Raw genomic sequence first — 21,690 nt, forward strand, 5'->3', positions numbered from 1 at the left:
TAGTCCATACTAATAGAACCTTCTTGACAAATTCTGAACAAACACGAAATTCAAAGCAGGTTGAACAAAATCAAAAGGTGTAATGTCAACAAATTAGTCCTGGAAGAGCAGACAGTATATGCAAACATTTGTCCATGGCTCTTAGCACCTGCTATTCTGTAAAGTGCCTTATAAAATGGCTGTGGAGAGCAGACTGAGAGTAAGAGAAGCTACCAGACATCCATGATTAATACACTAGATAAGAAATTACTTCCTCAGTAGAATTTCAAAAGTCCACTGAAAACCAAGATGAGGGTATCTCTAAGGAGCCTGAACTTATCCGCACCCCACACAGATGCAGAGCTGCTTCTAAGGGTGCAAAGGTCACCTTACGTCCTCTAACCCACAACTTTCAAAGTCTTTGCTCTAGGTTACAATCCTTCAAATCTACACCCCAGGGAACCAGTGAAAAGCTGAAGCGTTCAAGACCTCCCTAAAAAACAACATACCACTGGTCTTTTCCCACAATGTCTTGCTTTTTAAAACAAGAAAAGAGTTTTGTACTTTCAACCCTGAATGCAAGGAGAATTTGCAGCCAGAGAAGCAGCAATTTGGCACTACCTCCGCATCATTATTCTGAGCCACAAGGTACTTTCTTTCTCACCAGGGATGGATAGAGGTAGGAATGGATAAATTATCATCCCAGACCTTTACTCACAAAGCAAAGGCACATGCAAGTGACTGCCCAACCTAAAGATATTTTGAGACCTATGTAAAGTAAGTTCTCATTTTTTTTAAAAAAGCTTCCCCTTCTTTGAAGGGGAATTAGGCTAACCCAGTCTGAAAGGCCAAAACCACACCCTCAAGGTGAACTACAGCTAATCTTTTCAGTGGAACCCAGAGAACAAGTGTACTGTGAACTAACTAGTGGTAAATTTAAGTCAATAAAGAGTTTTTAACCCTGCATACTACATGGTCCCATACAGAACAAGGAAGGAGAATTCCTGAGCTCAAAGGACTCAAAATGGCCAACAAGCTGCATTTCTGCTCTACATGAAGATGATCCTATTTGATCTCTGTTTTTGGTGTGGCAGTGTTCCTGCTCCACCAAGTATGAAAATTGCATTTGGAAAAAAAAAAGCAAAGAGGTATACAACATTATGCATGGTAAATAGACCATCCTTAAAAATACACATCAATAGTGGCTTATTATACCTGTAATCTGAGTGCTTGAGAGGCCAAGGAGGATTGCTGTTAGTTCAAGGCTAGATGGGGCTACATAGTGAGACCCTGTCTCAAAACAAAACAAAAGCAAAAATTCAACTGCTCTGGCAGAAAAGAAAAAAACACGCTCATATTTTCTGTTCCTTAGTAGAGGGGGATGGTAACAGTTTGGCATCAGATAAAATCTCTAAAAGGACCTCAATATACAAAATTGATAACTTTGTTTTTTCTCTCTTCGAGACAGGGTCTCACTATGTAGCCCTGGCTGGCCCAGAACTTGCTGCGTAGACCAGAACTTTGAAAGCCTGAGTTAGAGAACATAAAGTGGCCTTTCCACCATTAGAAGCTCTGCCTCTCTGTGTCGGAAAAGGATAAATTCAGGCCCCATAGAGACAGACTATCTTGGTTTGAAATTCTACTATGTAATTTCTTTTTTAAAAATATTTATTTATTTATTTATTGTTTGCGACAGGGTTTCTCTGTGTAGCTCTGGAGCCTATCCTGGTACTCGCTCTGTAGACCAGGCTAGTCTGGAACTCACAGAGATCTGCCTGCCTCTACCTCTTGAGTGCTCAGATTAAAGGAGTGCGCCACCACCACTCCCATTTTTAAAGAGTGAATAAGGTAGGCAGGTTGAAGGCTTTCCTACTGTAACATCAGGTCAGGCCCTGGGCAGATTCAGAATCACGCTATGGGAAATGGAAAGAGTAGTGGGCCTCAGTCAGGAGTCCTGGATTGTTATGTCTCAGATTTTTATCTTTAGACAGTGGCACTGTGGTCCCCTGGCTGGTTTCAAATTAAGTTAGTAGACCAGACTGGCCTCAAACTTGCCAAGATCTCATCCTTTTCTTCCTCAGTGCCGAGATTACTGGTACACACCACCATACTGGGCCTATGCCTCGGCTATTTCTGTCATGGCAGAGCACTTCTTTAATATTTATCTTCATTCCTGTGTATGCGCCTCTGCATGTTAGCACGTCCACGTGCGTGTGGGTGCCCACAGAAGCCAGGTCAGGGTGCCAGATCCCTTGGAACCGGAGCTACAGGAGGTTGTGAGCCACTACGTGGGTGCACAGCCTAGTCTATAGAGCAAGTTCCAGCACAGCTTCACAGATAAATCCTGTCTGGAGGGGGGGACTGCAAGTATTATTTTGTTTACTCTTTTGCTTTTTTTGAAATAGGGTCTCACTATGTATCCTTGGCTGGCCTCAAACTCACAAAGACCCATCTGCTTTGGGGGCACTGGGATTAAAGGAATGCACCAGCAGATCTGGATGTAACAAATACTCCTAACAGCCACGCCATTTCTCCAGCCCTGTGTATGCTTCAGGAAGACACAATCTCTCAAATTTGGTCTCACCTGTAAACTGGGGACTGTGACTGCATCCTCCTCACCAAATTACTAGAAAAATTAAATAAACTGTTACAATGAACTTCTTTCTTATATTGCTCAGCCACAGAGACAATTTTTAAGAGTTCACCTATTGGGCTCGAGAGATGGCTCAGGCCCATTTTTCCAGAGGTCCTGAGTTCAATTCCCAGCAACCACATGGTGGCTCACAACCATCTGTAATGTAGTCTTGTGCCCTCTTCTGGACTGCAGGGATACATGCAGGCAGAACACTGTATACATAATAAATAAATAAATAATTCTTAAAAAACAAAAGATTATTAAAAAAAAAAAAAAAGAGTTGACCTATCTAAACCAGCCATGGAGTCCTCCCTGAGCCACTCAGGAGGCTGCAAGGCTGAGGTGGTAAGAGCCCATGAGTTCTAGTGAAGCCCAGGAAACAGCAATACCTTGTCACAAAACCAAACCAAAGTACAACTATTAAATATCCTAAATTCACCAGGTGGTAGTGGCACACACCTTTAATCCCAGCACCCGGGAGGCAGAGGCAGGTGAATGTCTGTGAGTTGGAGGCCAGCCTGGTTTGCAGTACTAGTTCCAGGACAGCCAGGACTCTGTAGAGAGACCCTGTCTTGGAAAAAAACAAAACAACAACAAAAAAACCCTAAGTTCTAGGCTGAGGGGAACCCTCCACCCAAATTCAGAATGATCTCAAAGAACAGCTTCCTCACCAGCTGTATGACATCACCAGCAGTAAAGGACAATGGAAGACTTGGGCTTAAACTGACTGTCATAATCACTTGTGTTCTGCCTGCATGTGTCTGTGTGAGGGTGTCAGATCTTGGAGTTACAGACAGTTGTTAGTTCCGATGTGGGTGCTGGGAATTGAACCTGGGTCCTCTAGAAGAATAGTCAGTGCTCTTGACACTGAGCCATTTCTCCAGGTCTCCTTAGAGGAACTTTTAACTAGAATTCCAATGATTTGAATTCAATGAATTCAATGATTTGATGGTTTCTTTTCTTCCTTCCTTCCTTCCTTTCTTTCTTTCTTCCTTTCTTTTTTAAAGATTTATTTATTATGTATACAGTGTTCCGTCTGCATGTATGCCTGAATGCCAGAAGAGGGCACCAGATCTCATTATAGATGATTGTGAGCCACCATGTGGTTGCTGGGAATTGAACTCAAGGACCCCTGGAAGAGCAGTCAGTGCTCTTAACCTCTGAGCCATTTCTCCAGCCCCAATTTGATGATTTCTATTATTCAATTGTAAAGAAAAACTACATCATTTCTGGAAACGGAAGTGTTATACTTAGATAAGATCAAGTCAGAGCCAGAGACTTAGTTCTGTTGGAAGAGTGCTTGTCTCGAATGCAGAGCCCTGAGTTTGATTTCCAACACTGCATCATAATGGTATATGCTGGCATTCCTTCAAATGGGAGGTGAAGATGGGAGGATTGGAAATTTCAAGATCATCCTTGGGCTATATGGTGAGTTTGAGGCCAGCCAGAGCTACATTAGGCTGCCTCTATGTAAATATATAAGGGCTGGAGAGATGATCAGTGATTAAAGCCCTGGTTGCTCTTCTAGAAAACCCTGCTTTAATCCCCATCACCCACATGGATGATAACAACCTTCTGTAGTTCCAGTTCCAAAGGATCTGATGTCCTCTGCTGGCCTCTATTGGCACTGCACACACATAAACACACCATATAAACACAGGCAAAATACCGATGATACACATAAAATAAAATTAAATAAAGTTAAGTAACCAAAGGTGAATTTCACTTATCCAGATATTACCTAGACAGACCCAGTATCCATCAGGCTATTCATTAACAAACACCATGTTTTGCCGAAAATTTCAGAATGGTTTTCAGGTGGTTTCCCCAACTGCCTCTTAGCAAAATTCTTCAGGTGAAATGTTATGTGGAAGCATAAATGGTCAGGCTCATTTTTCAGAAGGTACATCTGCTCTTGTTGAAACCTGAGTGAGGGTCAGAGTGCTCTAAAGGCAGTGACACCCTTCTACTCAGTGCTGGAAACTCCAATACAGCACAATTTCCTAGTCACACACAATACTGATCAACAGGGCTGGCTGGGGCTGGGCATGGTGGCGAATGCCTCTAATCCAAGCCTCTGGGAGGTAAAGACAGGGGAATACCTATGAGTCTGAGGCCAGCTTGGTCTGTGGGATATGTTGGGAGTTCCTGGGAGTATGAGAGGGAGAATCTGGGGCATGGTTGATATGATCAAGATACACTGTTTATATATATGAAATTGTAAAAGAATAAACAAAAGACATTTTGTTAGTAAAATGTAACTTAGGGCCGGGTGTTGGTGGCACACACCTTTAATCCCAGCACTCAGGAGGCAGAGGCAGGCGGGTCTCTGTGAGTTCCAGGCCAGCCTGGTCTACAGAGGAAGCTTGCCAGGATAGGCTCCAAAGCTACATGGAGAAACCCGGTCTCGAAACCCCCCCCCAAAAGTGTAATTTAGTAAAAGAAACACAGATCATTTGTATTATGAGGTATGCAATAATACAGGTATGTAATAAGCATGTTCAATAATCCTACCATGAGGGCTCCAGGGGCTAGACTTGGGCTGCTGGGCTTGACAGCAACCACCTTTCCTATAGAGTCATCTCACTTGTCCTTCCTTCTCTACTTTAAAGGAACTTTTATTTGAGTATTGTAAAATGGGAGAAGATGAATACAGAATAGTGGAAAGGAAGATGGGACTTGAAGAGACGTTTACACCAGGCCAAAGAATTTACATTATTCCATAGTAAGGAGCAAAAGGAGATTTAAAACAAAATGTACTTTTCAAATATTTATTAAGGTGGGACAGTGGCACACACCTATAATCCAAGTTATTTAGGAGAAGAAGGTAAAGTTCAGTTTGGGCAATTTAGCAAGATCCTGTCTCAAAATAAAAAAGGTACAGTGGTGGCGCACGCCTTTAATTCCAGCACTTGGGAGGCAGAGGCAGGTGGATCGCTGTGAGTTCAAGGCCAGCCTGGTCTACAAAGAAAGTTACACAGAGAAACCCTGCCTTGAAAAAAATCAGATAAATTAAGATAAAAATAAAAGAGCTTGTATGGATACAGCTTGGTGGTAGTAGGAGGGGAAGAGGAGGAGGCTGAAGATGAGCAGGAAGAAATTTGCTTATAAATTAATGACAACTTTTTAAAAATTCCCAGGCTAGGCTAGACACAGTGGTATGCTTGTAGTCTTGGCATTTAGGAGGTGAAGGTAGAAGGATCTGGAGTACAAGGGTATCCTTGGCTACACATCTTGATAAGGGACAGCCTAAAGTACAAGAAACCCTGCCTCAGTAACAAACAAATCCCAAACTAGAGCCAGAAATGGTGCTGCCGCCTTCGGGAAGCTCAAGGCCAGCCTGGGCTACCCAGTGAGTTCCAAGACAGCTAGAGCTACATGGGGACACACTGAGGACAGATCTAAGCAGACACAGAAGGAAAGGAGGCTTGGGCTGTAGTTCACCTGAGACTTCACATTGAGGCTGTAATGTTAGCACATGGGAGCTGAGGCAGGCAGGTCACAAATCTGAAGCCAGTCTCAAAAAAATAAGTTAGTTAATTGATTCAACTTAATTAAAAATATTTTGGAGGGTGGGCGTTGGTGGCGCACGTCTTTAATCCCAGGAGGCATTCAGGAGGCAGAGGCAGGTGGTTCTCTATGAGTTTGAGGCCTGCCTGATCTACAGGACAGACTCCAAAGCAATACAGAGAAACACTGTCTTGAAAAACCAAAAAAAAATTTAGAATCAAACCAGGACACTATTGGTAAGGATAGAATTAGTGACAAAGCAAATAACTCTTAGGTAAGTTTAAATATTCACTTTAGGGGCTGGGGATGTAACTCTGTGGTAGAGCATGTGCTTAGCATGCATAAGTCTGAGTTTGAGGCTTAGGGTAAGTAAATACAAAAATAAGTAATAAAAGAGTGCCTTGAGTTTCACTGGCTTTTCTTTAGGATCATCTGAAAAATGGGAATACAACTTCCTAGTCTTATAGAAGTATCTGAAGATATTAAATGAAATTATATCAATATCTCATTGAAAACTGGCAACAAATATGAGTTCCCCTCTCACCCTCTCTCTACTGTTCCCTCAAAACTTATTCTTCCTATCTCTTTTGGTAGATTATGAGCTCCTGGAAGTCAAGGGCCATTTCCTCTTGTTTCTGTATTCACAGCATCCAGCATATAAAATATATTCAATCCACATTCACTGGATGAATAAAGGGTCAGTTAGTGCCCTAATGTGATGTACTACTGTTTCCTTAGGTAAAAGCTGCCCCTGCCCCTCAGATCAGCTTCAAGATAGGAGTGGTTTGATCACAAGTGGGAAAGACCACAACAGCCTCCATCAATGCTGGAAAAACATCCAAGAGGGGGCAGGACTCCTGCTGAGTGAGCAGCAGCAGCAGCTGGGTGCTCTTTTTCCTATGGAGAAGGAAGCAGTGTATGGCTGACTTCTACACATTTGGCCTTCTCAGGGCGATGAGGCAGAAACAGGGCAGCTCTGCAGCTTTCATGTACTTCACTGTCAGCTGCCCTGCTGCTGTTGGCATCGGGTTCAGTCTCCATGATGCCCCATCCTGGGGTCACTAAGCCCTGGATCAACTGAGACAGGCTCTGAGTCTCAGACTCCACATATCATCTGGTCACAGAGCTCTGTCTCCTCTGGTTCCTACTTTAAAGGCAGGGCCTATCACTATCTAGGGGAATACAGGCTTCCTGATATTTCTCTGCCTTCACTAAGAGCCGTGAGTGTTGGAAATAATTCACATGAAATGTCTTTGCTAAGGAAGATCACTAAAGTGGCATTTCGGCAGAGGTGCTTATGGGAGCTGGGGCAGCACTAGACAAATGCAGAGCTAGTCCAAGCATCTGCCTTTCCCGTATACCTCAGCTTCAAGCAAACGTCAGCTTGATTCAGAATGGAATCCAAGCCACATGCAAATACCCCACCCAAGGCAGGCTCATTAATTTAGCCAATTAAAGAATTATATATCTATCTGGATTTCCCTCAACTCCAAAAGAGACTGGGCTAACTCCTGTCTTCCTCTAGAGAAGAATGGCTTCAGCTACCATTGGTGTCACTATGTGTTCACACAGCTTGCAAAACTCCTAATACTCCAGAGACTGCAGAAGTAATTTGTACCCTGAACTTGGACCTGGGGGCTTGCAGCACAATTAAATGTGTACCAGGGTAGACACGTCAGCCAGAATCTCTATGAGTGCATGCTTGCTTTACTTCCCTTTGGGAAGATCACGGTGGGGTGGTGGGTAGATAGACTATTGGCACACGTGAGGCTTCAACAAAGTCAGGCTACATGGAACAGATCGTTTAATTACAGGAGCATTCCTTGACCCAAGACACTTCTCTGAACCTCCCATTTTACACACAGAATTCTGCTCTGTCACTGCATCTGCAGTTTTTGCTGCAGCCCTTCCTTCAGATTCTTTTTGAAGCAGGTGGAAGGGAAGCTGGAACCTGAGGGTGGCAGTAGATGAAGAGAGGGTAGAGTGGAAGAAGATGAACCAAAAACAGAGCCTCCTTTGAGGAAGAGCAGGGGATATATTTTCACATTACCTAGGGAAGGCAGATGGAGGAGAAATAGGAACAGGGAGGAGAGGGAAACTAAATAAAGAGCACCAACGACCCCTGAGGGCAAAGCACAGGCTCTCCAAGGCACTCACTCAGGCTGCCCAGCTGTCGGATGACATTTGCCAGGGTGATGTTGGTCCTGCATTCCAGCTCGCTTGTATCGCTAGGCAACGTCTGACGGCACAGGTGCCTTGGCTCGATGTTCCTGGTTACTAACGGCATGGTGGACCTGCTTCAGGCAATGCTCTCAATGATGAAAAACAACCTAAAAAAGAAATAACAGGAAAGCAGTGTTCAACCACAGATTCCAGGCACACTGGGCTACATGATTCTTCTTGTCCTTTTTGGTATTGCTCTGATCTGAAACAGTTTTTTGTTTTGTTTTGTTTTTAAATCTTTACTCCTAAACCGGGCAGTGGTGATGCACACCTTTAATCCCAGCACTTGGGAGTCAGAGGCAGGTGGATCTCTGTGAGTTCAAAACCAGCCTGGCCTACAAAAGCTAGTTCCAGGACAGCCTCCAAAGCTACACAGAGAAACCCTGTCTCAAAAAATCAAAAAAAAATAAAATAAAATAAAATAAGAAAAAGAAAGAAAGAAAAGAAAAGAACCCCCCAAACTAAAAACAACAAAAAACAAAAAACCACTTTATCCCCCTACCTTCTAGTTTAAGCTCACCTTCTTTTCAAGGTTTACTAAAGAATCTTGCTAAATTCTGAACTGGTGACGTCATGGAGTCAGTGAAAACCTTTAGTAGCAATTACTGTTCTAACAAATAAGAGCACTCCAGGTAAGGAGGCATGGTCAGAAAATAGCAGGCACAGCGCAGATAATACAGATCTTATCCTTGGGGTATCCATAATCAATACAGATCAGATTCAGGCCACCAGTTACAAGGTTCAAAAACATCCCTTTGTAGCTAGGGATGAAATCTAGCTGGTATGGTACTTTCCTAGCATTCCCTAGACTTGAACCCTCTCACCCCAACATGGCATAAACTGGACATGGTTGTGTACACCTGTAACCCCAGCATTTGGGTGACATAAGTATGAAAAGTTCACAGGCATTCTAAGCTAAACAGAGTCCAAGGCCATACTGAACTAAATGAGTTCCTTTTTTCAAGGAAAAATTAAAAAAAAAAAAAAAAAGGCAGCCTTGTCTTCATCTGATAATCTCCACAATGAAACCAGCTGCCAACAGTGATCCCACGGACAAGCCTCTGTACACAACTTCTCTAGGTCTTCCTGGATGATGACTGTTAATAATGCACAGCTAAACACTAGTGGCCAGGATCTAGTAATACCACCAAAAAATAGTCTGTAAATTGACAGGATGAAGGGAAATCAAGGAAAAATTCACACATTCAATATGTCAAAGGGGATGCTGAGCCAACTGTGTTTTCAGACTCCCTGGCCCTCTCTTCCACCCAATGCTCCTCTACTGATTTCTAAACACCTGCACCAAGACCTGTAGTGTGTGGGCGTGGAAGAGATGCAGAAACCTTCCCATTACTGTTTCTCATCCTAGGGGCTGAGCCTTTCCCCAGGAATTTCACCCACCATGCCAGCACTTCAGACTCACATAGAGCTATCATTTTAGATTTAGATTACCAAATTCCTACGTTACTAATTTAGGAGAAGGTGTTGCTCTCAAGAAAGTGGTTATGATTGGAGTAGTCAAGTCAAGGTGGACAGGTCTTGTTTTCATATCTTAGGAAAGTATAAAGAAATCTAAAATGTCTTAACAGCTTTTGTGCTATGGGAAATGGCAAATTCATGTCAAATGAAAACGCACAGAGATAACTACAGAAACTCCTCACTATAAATTCCTAAGAAGAAGAAGAAGAAGAAGAAGAGGAGAAGAAGGAGAAAGAAGAAGAGGAAGAATCAGGTTTACTCACATCAAATCCTAAAACACCAGTTCATCATCAGACAGTTGCTTGCGAATACAAAATGCTTAGGGCAAGCTAATCACACTGCAAAGCTTAAAAGCAAACCAACATATTGTTTCACCAAAACAAAACAAAGCCCCCAAACTAACAAACACACAGAGAGGCAGTGGGACCCTGTGGAACAGACTGCTCCTTGTTATGGACACTCTGATCTGCTGCAAGTAAAAATAAAACAGGAAGCCAGCAGCCTGGGGGACAAGATTTCCTGTCACCAACAGCAACGGCCTAGGAACTAAAAGAACCAGCTGTTTGCTTCTAACTTTGAACCTCCCTAACGGTCACTGTGTGGCAGCTGTGCCTATCTTTGGGGTGCAGAGGTGTTTCCTGAATACTTGTCCACTGTCTTAGGAAATGACTTCCATTCCATGTCTCTATTAAGATCCTCCTTTGACCTAACAGGTTTTTAACCTGAACTCCAGACTTTCCAGTTTAACTCTTTTTGTCTTTTACTAAAAGCAAATGGTATCAGATACAAAGATGCACACTTACACTTAATAACACATGGTGGTTAGTGAATCTAGATCATGGTAAAAAAAAAATCTAGAACAGGAAAGGACAAAGGAGGTTAAAAAGTAGAAGAATGCTGGGCCAGTGAGATGGCTTAGTGAGTAAACATGTTGCTGCCAAACATGATAACCTAAAAATCCAGTCCCCAGTATCCACATGCTGCAAAGAACCAGCTTTGGAGGCTGGAGAGATGGTGGTACTGTGGCTAACCGCATTTATGCAGTGATGGCATACACCTTTAATCCCAGCACTCAGGAGGAAGAGGCAGGTGAATCTCTGTGAGTTCAAGGCCAGCTTGGTCTACAGAGATAGTTCCAAGACAGCCAGGGCTACACAACAAACAGTGCTTTTGCAGAGAACCTGGTTTTGGTTCTCAACACCTATATAATGGCTCACATCTGTAACTCCAGTTTCAGGGGATCTGATGCCTTCTTCTGACCTCCACGGGTACCAGACATTCAGAAAGTACATCGAGATGTATGCAGGCAAAACACACACATAATCAAGTTGTTCTCTGACACCTTCACACATGTGTGCAGTACAATACAGCACAATACATAGACACACAGAGTAAAAAGTTATACATATAAAATAAATCTTCTATCTAGCCATCTATTTATTGTTTTTTGAGACAGGGTTTCTCTGTGTAACTTTGGAGCCTATCCTGGCACTCACTCTGTAGACCATGCTGGCCTCGAACTCACAGACATTCACCTGCCTCTGCCCCCCCCCCCGCCCCCCCCCCCCGCCCCCAGTGATGGGATTAAAAGCATGCACCACCAACACCTGACTGTAAAATAAATCCTTAAAAATAAAAAAGACAAAGCTGAGCGGTGGTGGTGCTTACCTTTAGTCCCAGCACTCGGGAAGCAGATCTCTGAATCTAAAGACAACCAGGGATATACAGAGAAGCCCTGTCTTGAAAAATCCAAAAAAAAAATAAACAAACAAATAAATATAAAAAAGTCAGAGTGAGAGAAAAATAATGCCAATATCCATCAAGACAAAACATCAGAAGAGCAGATCTGCTATTTCTTTTAAAAAGATGGGTCTTTTGCCTGGGTTTGGTGGCCCATGCCTTTAATCTCAGCACTTCGGAGGCAAGGCCTCTGAGTTGGGGGCCTGCCTGATCTATAAACAAGTTCCAGGACAGGCAAGGTTACATAGAAAGACTGTTTCAAAACAAACAAAACAAACAAAATACATTTTGTGTGTGTGTGTGTGTGTGTGTGCTGGCAATAAGACCCAGCAGTTAAGAGCACTGGCTGCTCTTCCAGAGGACATGGGTTCTAATCCCGGCACCCACACAACCATCTGTAACTCTAGTTCCAGGGGATCTGACTCTCTCTTCTGGCCTTTGAAGGCATGGTATTCACATAGTGCACGGACACACATGCAGGTAAAACACATCTGGTGGGAGGGTGCATTTTTCAAAGACATCAAAAAGAGACAAGATTCTCTGCTATATGGAATGACCTGTACCAACTGCTCATTTTTCTTTTAGATACTCAAGGATTGGTTATCTTCTATACAAGAAGTGTGAAATTATGCATAACCTGAACCACACTAGTAATTTGATAAAAGAAAAAAAATCCTACATTTTGAATGACGATAAACTTAGAAATGGTAAACAGAGCCTTTAGAAAATAATGGGTCTTGGAGTTAGGACATACATGGGTTGGTCTCCTGACTCTGATATCTCATAATTGTGATCTTCAACAATTTTCCTATAGACACTGAAAAATATATCTAAAATTCCCTCTACAGAGCTTAAAGCAAGGGGATAGTTATTTGTAGTTCCACAGATCCTAGGCAAATCTTCCCACTGAATGAGTTCTATTCATTGATAAATATTTAAAAACACTTTAAACCATGGACATATTACATAGTTGAATGCAGCATTCACATAAAAAATTTAAAGATGAAACCCTAGACTTCAATGAATTTGATGGGTTTTCCCCTGAAGTTGCCCCTAGCTATACTCTCAGACCTCCTGAAATACAACACTCTCTCCTCCCGTCTTTCCCAACTGTGCTCCCCCATCTGAACCACAGAACAAAGGAAATGATTAGAGTGACTGTTTTCTCAATTTTCCTCAAGACTGTACATAAGGAGTGCCACTGTAGATGCCCCGGGAGAAGTTAGTATTGCACACACACAGGTACCCAACGGCATCAGGCTTTTGCTCTCATGAACTCTAGTTAAGAAGGCTCCTCCACCATCAGGAGGACTACTTCACCGGGAAATGGGGAAAACACTGGATGTTGAAGAACCACTGAAACAGACGTTCTAATCTGCATTTTAGACAGATCATTCTAATACAAGGACAAAGGTTACATGGGGCAGAAGCTGGAGGTAGAAGATAAACTGAGAAACTTCACAGATTCAGGAGAGAGCAGACTCAGAGACCCATCAGATCCCAGCTAGCACTTAGGGACTGAGAAACCAGAGTGAGTCCTAGCCTATTAGCCCTACCTGTTGCTCTTCCATGCTCTGCGGGACAGTTATAGTAACCGTGATACTATGTATGCTCCTTTAGTAAAAGGTGTCATTAAAACCTTACATGCTAGGGCTAGAGAAATATAAACAAAGGAAGGAGAACCAAAAAAGTAGTTCTTCGTCAAGAAAATGATGTGAGGGCTGGGAGGTGGAACACTTGGCTAGCGTACACTAGACCCTGGGTTTGAATCCCAACATCATTACAAAAAAAAAAAAAGTTACAGTTCTAAATACAGGAAACGAGTGAAATGCCCCGTGTTTATGAAATCAGCAAATGTCTTTTTCAGTCAATGTTTTTTCCAGTCGTGTATTAATTTTTCTTTACTGGGGAGGTGTTTGTGCGATGCATGAGTGAGTGTGCAGGTATACACACAGATGCTAAAGGAGGGCATCAGGTACCCTTCCCTATTACTTGTTCCCTGGAGACAGTGTTTCACTGAACCTAAAGTTGTGACTAGACTGACTGACTGGCCAGTAAGTACACGGGGATCCTGTTTCCACCCCACATTGCTGCGATTACAGGCATGCATGACTAAAGCCTAGCTTTTATACATGGGTGCTGGAGATTTGAACTTGGAACTTATGTCCGCACAGCAAGAGCTCTTACCCACTGAGCCCTCTCTCTAGCCCTTCAGTCATTATTACTTTTGATTAGGGAAATTATATAACAATGTTTGCTAATCTGGGGGTTTGAGACAGTCTTATCTTAAGAGCTGTTACAAAGAAAATGAATTAGAACTGTCAAAAATATAAAAGTTACAGAGAAGTAAATTTCAATTTATCCAGTTCTTTATAACTACAGCTGCTCTATAGCAGAGTGGGTTCTCTTTAGATAAAAATTATGATCTTCCCAGCCTTCGGATCACCAGCTGTCAGGCATGCTGAGGGAGGAATTCCTAGACTATGAGAAGGAACTGGGAGGGGCTTGGGATAATATGTACAAGGCTAGGCTGGAGATGGCTCAGAGGTTGACAGCATGCACTGCTCTTTCAGGGGATTTGAATTGCTCCCAGCATCCACATCAGGCAGCTCACAACCACCTGCAACTCCAGATCCAGGAGATCTAACGCCCTTTTCTAGACTTTGTGGGCATCTGTATGCACACATACACATACACATACGAACATAGTCACCTACACGTCTACATAATTAAAAATAAAAACTTAGGGGCTGGAGAGATGGTTCAGCAGTTAAGAGCACACTAGCTGCTCTTCCAGAGAACTTGACTTGAATTCCCAGCACCCACATGGTGGCTCCTAACCATCTGCAATTCCAGTTCCAAGGGATCTGGTACTCTCTTCTGTCCTCTAAAGGCACCTGGCATGCATGGGGTGCACAGGCATACATTCAGGCAAAACCCCCATACACATCAATTTTTTCAGTTAAAAAAAAAGAATATACCTAAGGCCCAATGCATCTAAATCCAGGATGCAGGCTGTAAGGGGGGTCTGGCTGAGACGTCTGTCTGTCTCCCCCACTGGTTGCCAGGGTGATCTGGCTGATCAGGCTGGCTAGGCAGGTGTCCTCTTACTCCTTCACAGCCTCATTCATGACCCTTCCCAAGCTGTAGGCTCCCTCCTACCCCATAGCTAGCACCAGCACTGTTTTAGCTGCCGTCCCCTGCTCAAAGATGTGGGCTTGAGATATAGCTCAGTGGTAAAGCACTTGCCTGGCTTGTACCTAAGGGCCTAGGTTTAATCACCACCATCACCACCACCAAAAAAAATTGTGATTCTGTAGGCTTCGGACTCCTCTTCAAATACAAAATAAAGGAACTAATTTAGCTAAATGATCTTTGAGAAAGTTTCAAGGTCAGACTTGCCTGTTTCCAGGGCAGACTGAGACAGCAAGGACCACTGAGAGCTCATGGCCAGCCTGGGCAACAAAATGAGTAGTACTAGCTATATAGTACAGAGCCAGAGCTATATAGCAAGACCCCGTCTCACCAATTCCTGCTCCCCACAGGTATCTATCTGACTTCTAGAATTTCTGGATTTGCTTCTAAGCTGTTACAACCACCTTACCTGGTCAACATCCACTTGTGTTCTAAACACAAGTAAAAACAGTTAGATTGCCAGTTACCAGGACCTATGAGATATACAATTGGCCCAAAGAATATTCTAGAAGAAAATACTGGGGTTAAGTTATTTATACTCTAGGAGGGTCTCAAAACAATCTGAGAGAGTAATACAATTTCTGAAGAAGTCCAAAAGAAAAGGTAGCTCTGGACCAGTTCCAGATATACAGAACAGATCCAGAAGTTATCCCCATATTTACCCCCAGCAAGTTTCAGCCTAGGGAGATATGTCCAAACACAAATAAAAAAAATCTCACACATGCATCCCTCCCTGGGTTGGTAGTGTATCAAGCCGCCTGGACATTGACACCATGACGAGATTTATATTTTGAAAGTGAAGCTGGATGAGAGGATCTTCCAGATCTCCTTCAAATGATGAGACCTTCAAGTGTCCAGCAGAGATTACCTGGGAATATTTACATACCACATTTGGTCAGGAAAAGTCTAGCTCTGCCTTCTGAACTTCCACAATTCTGCTATCGACACCGTTGGGTAGTTGTGGGGAGATGCAGAGGTTAAGGGTGGAAGAATGAATGTTCATGTAAGAGGAAGAGGAAGCAATAGTCTGTATTCCATACTCTCAACTCCTGTTAATTACCAGGACAAACGATATATGGCAACAACGGTCATTTTGAGCTGCTATGATAAACAAACAAATAATGCTGCACTGAAAGCCAAAGGTCCCTGATAGCACCTACAGACTTCTAAGGTCACATCCAAAAGGCAAGTATCCACAAGCCACAACCATAACCATCAAAAGGAAATGCTTCTCAAGAAAGTTCCTCTTTGAAACAGTCCTTAGCACTGATCAGCAGTGGGACAGGACATGTGGGGATGTCGTGTGGAGGCCACTGAGACTTCTGCTTTCATTTCCACTTTTCCCACTGTCTACAGTTAACAATGCTTTGAAAGTTTATTTTGTAGTTTCCTCTTGCAAAAGGCAAATTTGTTTAAAATGTTTAAATATTTTCAATCAGATTTAATATGTTTTATTAGCTTAGTGTGGGCACAGGCCTGTACTCTCAGCACTCAGAAGGTGGAGGTAAGAATTCAAGGTCATCCTTGACCACCGAGACCCTGTCTCAATACCCACTTCAACACCTTCCCCTCCAAAAACTAATGTTCATTGAAAAGTCAAATAACCATCTGAATTAAGCTGGAAGACAACAGTCTTACCATAGTCCAAGCTGGTACAATAAAACATACAGTACAGACAGTGGGCTGGAGACATGGCTTAGTGGTTAGGAGCATTTGCTGCTCTTCCAAAAGACCCAAATTTGATTCCCAGCACCCCCATAAGGTGATTCCAACTGCTTGTAACTGCACACATATATGTGCGCATGCGAGCACACACACACACACACACACACACACACACACACACACACACACACACCCCTTAAAAGCACAACTGTTGAATACAGCAGTCCTCACTACCATGCAGCAAGGACAAGGAAGAAAGCTTCCTCAAAGGCTTAAGCACACACCCACTTCCTGGTGAAACACAGGGTGGGGCTGAACTGACAAATATAACCACTCTTTCCAAACACAAGACATTACTGACAAATCAGGTTAGGTCACTAAAACAATGTCCAATAGAGATGGCAGGACAGAAATGCCCTGAAGTGGACAGAGAAAACACAACCATGAAAACCAAGCAAGAGAAATTTCCAACTTGATAAAGGAATGGCCTCTGGCTTATATTTGGTCAATGTTAAGAAGCTTCCTTCTAAATTTCAGTATCATATTCCTGAGCACACTGTAAATCCATCGAAGATCATCTTTGGTAATTCCAAAACTTCCTATTAATGCTTGGGGGGGGTGACTCCACCTCTCATATTTACCTTTATTACTTACTCGTCGAGCTTTAGTCACAGCCTTGTTCTTAAAACTAAAATTGGGGGATCACCTTCCTCAAAATTAATTTCTTCTAGAAATTTTCTCCGTAAGTGACCAAAATTAGGCTTTATTTTTAGGAGAGTATGATCCACCTGGTCTCCCAAAAGATAAAGCATTTAAATTGTGAGTTAGAAACCTGGATCCCAGTTCTTACTCTAATGACAACTGGAAATTAGAAATAAAATTTTAGTTTTTCTGCTTAGTTTAGCTGTAATATACACTAGGAAAAAAAATAAATAAAAATGCTCAAGAGATGCTATATGGAATGGAGACTTGTATTCTCAGCTCTGGGGGGAAAAGATTTATTTCTCTCATCATTCATTCATTCATTTTTGGTTTCTAAGACATGGTTTCTTTGTGTAGCCTTGACTGTCCTAGAACTCACTCTGTAGACAAGGCTGGCCTTGAACTCACAAAGATCCACCTGCCTCTGCCTCCCGAGTTCTAGGATAGCCAGAGCTGTTACACAGAGAAACCCTGTCCCAAAGAAATACATTTTCAAAAAATGGAAAAAAGAAAGAAGGCTTCCAGAGGAAGCAGCAAGTGGTATAGAACACTGAGTTCCAGGAATAACCTGTCAAGTACTGTCTTGAATTCATAGCAACTGGAATTGAACTTGCACATTTACTATCTGAGCTGGATGGAGGCTAAACCCTCAGACACTTCCACACGTGTGCCAGGGCACACACAAGCTCCCACCCACTCACTCACCCAAGATAAATAAATGTAATTTTTTTTTTCTTTGAGATAGGGTTTCTCTCTACATAGTCCTGGCTGGCCTGTAGCTCACTATGTAGACCAGGCTGGCCTCAAACTCACAGAGATCCTCCTGTCTCTTCCTTCTGTGTGCTGGGGTTAAAGGGATTCAACATCATGCCTCAGTTTTTTTTTTTTTGTTTTTTGTTTTTTGTTTTTTGTTTTTTAAGTAAGACATTGAAGTAGAAGGAGGACTAATTAGAAATAGGAAGGCAATCAATTCAAGCGGGGGGGGGGGGGGGGAGTAAGAAAGGGTACAGAGAGGTGAATGTGAGCGAGCAAAACACACCCCACGCGTGTGATGCACTGGGAGACAGCTTAGTTATGAAGTTTGAGCATAAGGATCTGAGTTCCCCACAGCCACATAAAAAGCTAGGTGGGGAGAGAAGCTCTTGTGATCTCATCACTGGGGAGACAGGACTGAAGACAACCTTGAATTTCTAATCTTCTTGCCTCCACCTCCAAATTCCAGGATTACAAGCATGTGCCACCATGTCTGGTTTATGCGGTGCTGGGGATCAAACCCAGGGTCTTGTGCATATTAAGCAACCAACCTCGTTACATCTCCAGCTCACAACTGGTGTTTTTACAGGACTCTTACTCCATTTCACGTCCCCTTCTTCAGGGGTAGATAGGATGGCTCTAAAATATAACCTTTCTGCCTTGGCTCATGAAGTAGCAATGTGTATGGTATGGGGCCAAACTCCCAACAGACAAGGCCCTTCTGCCCACTGGAGGCTCAGATGTAGAGGCGTGTAAGAACAGAGGGAAGGAGACAATCAGAGCTGAGCTGCCCATCAGGCACCGAGTCTCATTTCATCTTACCAGCTGTCTAGCCACTCATTTTAATCTGTCTCACTTCGTATTTCCAGCTTCTCTATGCAGTAACTGCTCCCTCTCTGGAAATGAACAGCCAAAAAAGTAACTGACTTTACACAACTGAGAAAGGCCACAGAAAAGAAGGTTGCAGCGCAACAACAAAAAAGGAAATTCAGCAAAATGTTTTGCTGACAGCTCAGGGCAATACACAAACACACCGTGTGGTCATGGAGCAAGCAGATGTGGCAATCTCAAGATGTGACTGTACACCAGGAGAGAGGGGAGAGACCTAGCAATCTCAGCTACAGCTGAGCAACAGGGAGCAGAATTATGGAGCAAACTGCCATGCAAGTCCGTATCAATGATTCTATTCTGCCAGCAACAAGAATTCATTCCTGAAAAATTGTCACATACTCATCTGTCACAAACAGCTAAGCTGCCAGCAACTGACTGAGAGTCAGCAAAGGGCAGCTGCACATCTACTTTCCCTCATAAGGTCTAGTCACCACTCGAAACATAAGAGTTATAAGGAAAATATCCTGAGCAGAGGAAAAGAATAAATACCTTTCTGCCCTCCGTTTACTAGGAGTAACCAATAAGCACTGGAGCAAAGCTGCAAGAACATGAACCTTAAGAGACAGATGGGGGAGGGTTCACTCCACTACCACATTTTAGCTTTGGCTAAAACGGCAAGTTGGCCTAACCTCTTAGTCTGTTTCCTAACGTGATAAATTAGTATTCTCTAAGATTATTGTGAGGAAAAATAAAATAGAGATATACAACACATGATCCAGGGCTGGGCTGGGGAGAGAGCTCAGTTCCCAGCACTCACTTATAAGCCAGGTATGACAGAGAAGCCTGCATCCCAGTGATATCCCAGTGCAATCCCAGTGAAAGGAAGGTGGACACAGGAGGATCCCTGAGGCTAACTGGCCAGCCGGTCTAGCTTGGTGAGCTCCAAGCAAAGAGAGATCATGTCTTAAAGGAGAAGGGCAGCATCCTTGAGGTTGTCCTTGGTCTCTACATGCACACAAGTACACATGTATCTTACAAAATGACTATAAATACTTGAGTGTGCCTGTGCCAGACAGGTGTGCGCCTTTGATCCTCATAATCAGGAAGCAGAGTCCCTATTGTAACTATAGACGACTTTAAACTCTTCATCTTCCTGCCTATACCTCCCAAGTGTTGGGATTAATAGTAGCTGTCTTAACATTGTTTGTTATTCGCTAATTTAACATTTTTCCTGTTTTTTTTTTTCTTTTGGTGGTACTGAGGACTGGCCCTAGGAGCATTTACACACTAGGCAAGAGTACTACCGCTGAATTATGTATCTAGCTTTCTTGTTAGCTTTTATTTTGATTTTTGTTTGTTTTGACACAGGGTCTTGTTTAGTAGCCCTGACTGTCCTAGAAAATTCCCTATGTAGCCAAGCCTGGCCTCAAACTCATAGAAATATGCCAGTCTCTGCCTCCCTTAAGTGCTGGACTTAAAGGTGTGTACCATCTGCTCAGCTTACTTTTTATTCTGAAACGGTCTTACTGAGTTGCTCAGACTGGCCTTGGATTTACTCTGAAACCTAGGTAGGCTCTGGACTTCCCATCCTACTGTCTCAGCTTCCTGTGTAGCTGGGATTTCAGTCATGTGTCATCATCCTAAACCATCTCTGTCTAAGTCTATTTCTTTCTTATTTTGAGACAGGGTTTCTCTGTGTAGCCCTGGATGTTCTGGAACTCACTCTGTAGCCCAGACTGGGATTAAAAGTTATATGCCACCACACACAGCTCTACTAGCTGATTTTTTTTTTTTTTTTACTTCTTCTAGTTATAGATGGTATCTTCTTGAATGTCATATGATTTTTAAGTGGCATGTATCCATTTTATAAAAGAATGGGTTTCTTTATAATATATTCATGAATATCTATCATGTGCCATAATCCTTCCCTTTTCCCCCATCTTCTGGTCTCCTTGTATTTTGACATCTCATTCATTTTTTTTAATTTAACTTATTTTTTGTCTCACTGATCCCAGGCTGACACTAAACTTGAATAGTTTAAGAATGCTTATAATGTTTAGGGCTAAGAATTGAAACTAGGGCTCTCATGTATGCTAGGCAAACTCTCTACCAATTGAACTATGCTACACACACACACACACACACACACACACACACACACACACACACACACACACACATTTAAATCTAGATTCTACATGAGAGAAAATATGATGTCTTTCTGAATTGATTTGTTTAACATAAGAACCTACATTTTGTCCCATTTTCCACAATTGCACATCACAACTTCTTTTTAAAGCATATTTGCTTATTTTGTATACTTTTTTTTTAATTTTGAGTGCTTGCAATGTGTGTCTGCGCATCACATTTGTGTGTCTGGTGCCCAAGGAGGCCAAAAGAGGGTGTCAGATATCCTGGAGCTGGAGTTACAGGTGGCTGGAGTCATCATGTGGGTCCCGGGCATTGAACCTGGAATCTCTGGAGGAATAGCCAGTGGCTCTTAACCACAGAGCCATAGCTTCAGCCCCTGTATAACGTTGGTTGGATACTGGACATTGTGATTTTTCAATGCCAAAACCCAACATGGCAGTCTCCCTTTTCAGATTGTTGGCCTTTACCCTGTTAGTCAACTAAGTTTTTATTCTGAAGACTGTCTTTAAACTTGGTTAGGATAGGACTAGAGTAGTTTCTCAAGACATTTTACCCACAATGCCAAGATATAACCCTTCTTGGAGCTCTACTTCATGCCCCCAAGTAGGTCACTTAGACTGTACACTGGCTAATAGAATTCCTCAATGTCTGGGAACAATTTAGTTCATAGCTTCCTGGTCACTATTTTACCAACTGACCTTACATAACCATATGTGGTCAGCAAAGTCTCAAGTGAACCCTACAAAGATTATTCTAGCTGGGCAGTGGTGGTGCACTCCTTTAATCCCAGCACTTGAGAGGCAGAGGTAGCCGGATCTCTGGGTTTG

General features: G+C 42.8%; 1 protein-coding gene across 5 annotated transcripts in view; it reads right to left on the reverse strand.

The window, feature by feature from the left end:
- The window catches only part of Wasf2 (WASP family member 2), a 61,759-nt gene that overhangs the window by 12,387 nt on the left and 27,682 nt on the right, over nucleotides 1-21,690 (reverse strand). For 4 of the 5 annotated variants that reach the window (XM_027399554.2, XM_027399552.2, XM_027399553.2 and 1 more), the window contains one exon: nucleotides 8,282-8,454. In XM_027399554.2, coding sequence (XP_027255355.1) covers nucleotides 8,282-8,411 — 130 coding nt within the window. In that variant the 5' untranslated portion in view covers nucleotides 8,412-8,454. Of the gene's footprint in view, nucleotides 1-8,281; nucleotides 8,455-11,494; nucleotides 11,515-21,690 lie in introns of those variants that run through there. The other variant, XM_035439547.1, reaches the window with a different exon arrangement.

Source organism: Cricetulus griseus, chromosome 2 (assembly GCF_003668045.3).
Source record: "Cricetulus griseus strain 17A/GY chromosome 2, alternate assembly CriGri-PICRH-1.0, whole genome shotgun sequence".
Lineage (NCBI taxonomy): Eukaryota > Metazoa > Chordata > Mammalia > Rodentia > Cricetidae > Cricetulus > Cricetulus griseus.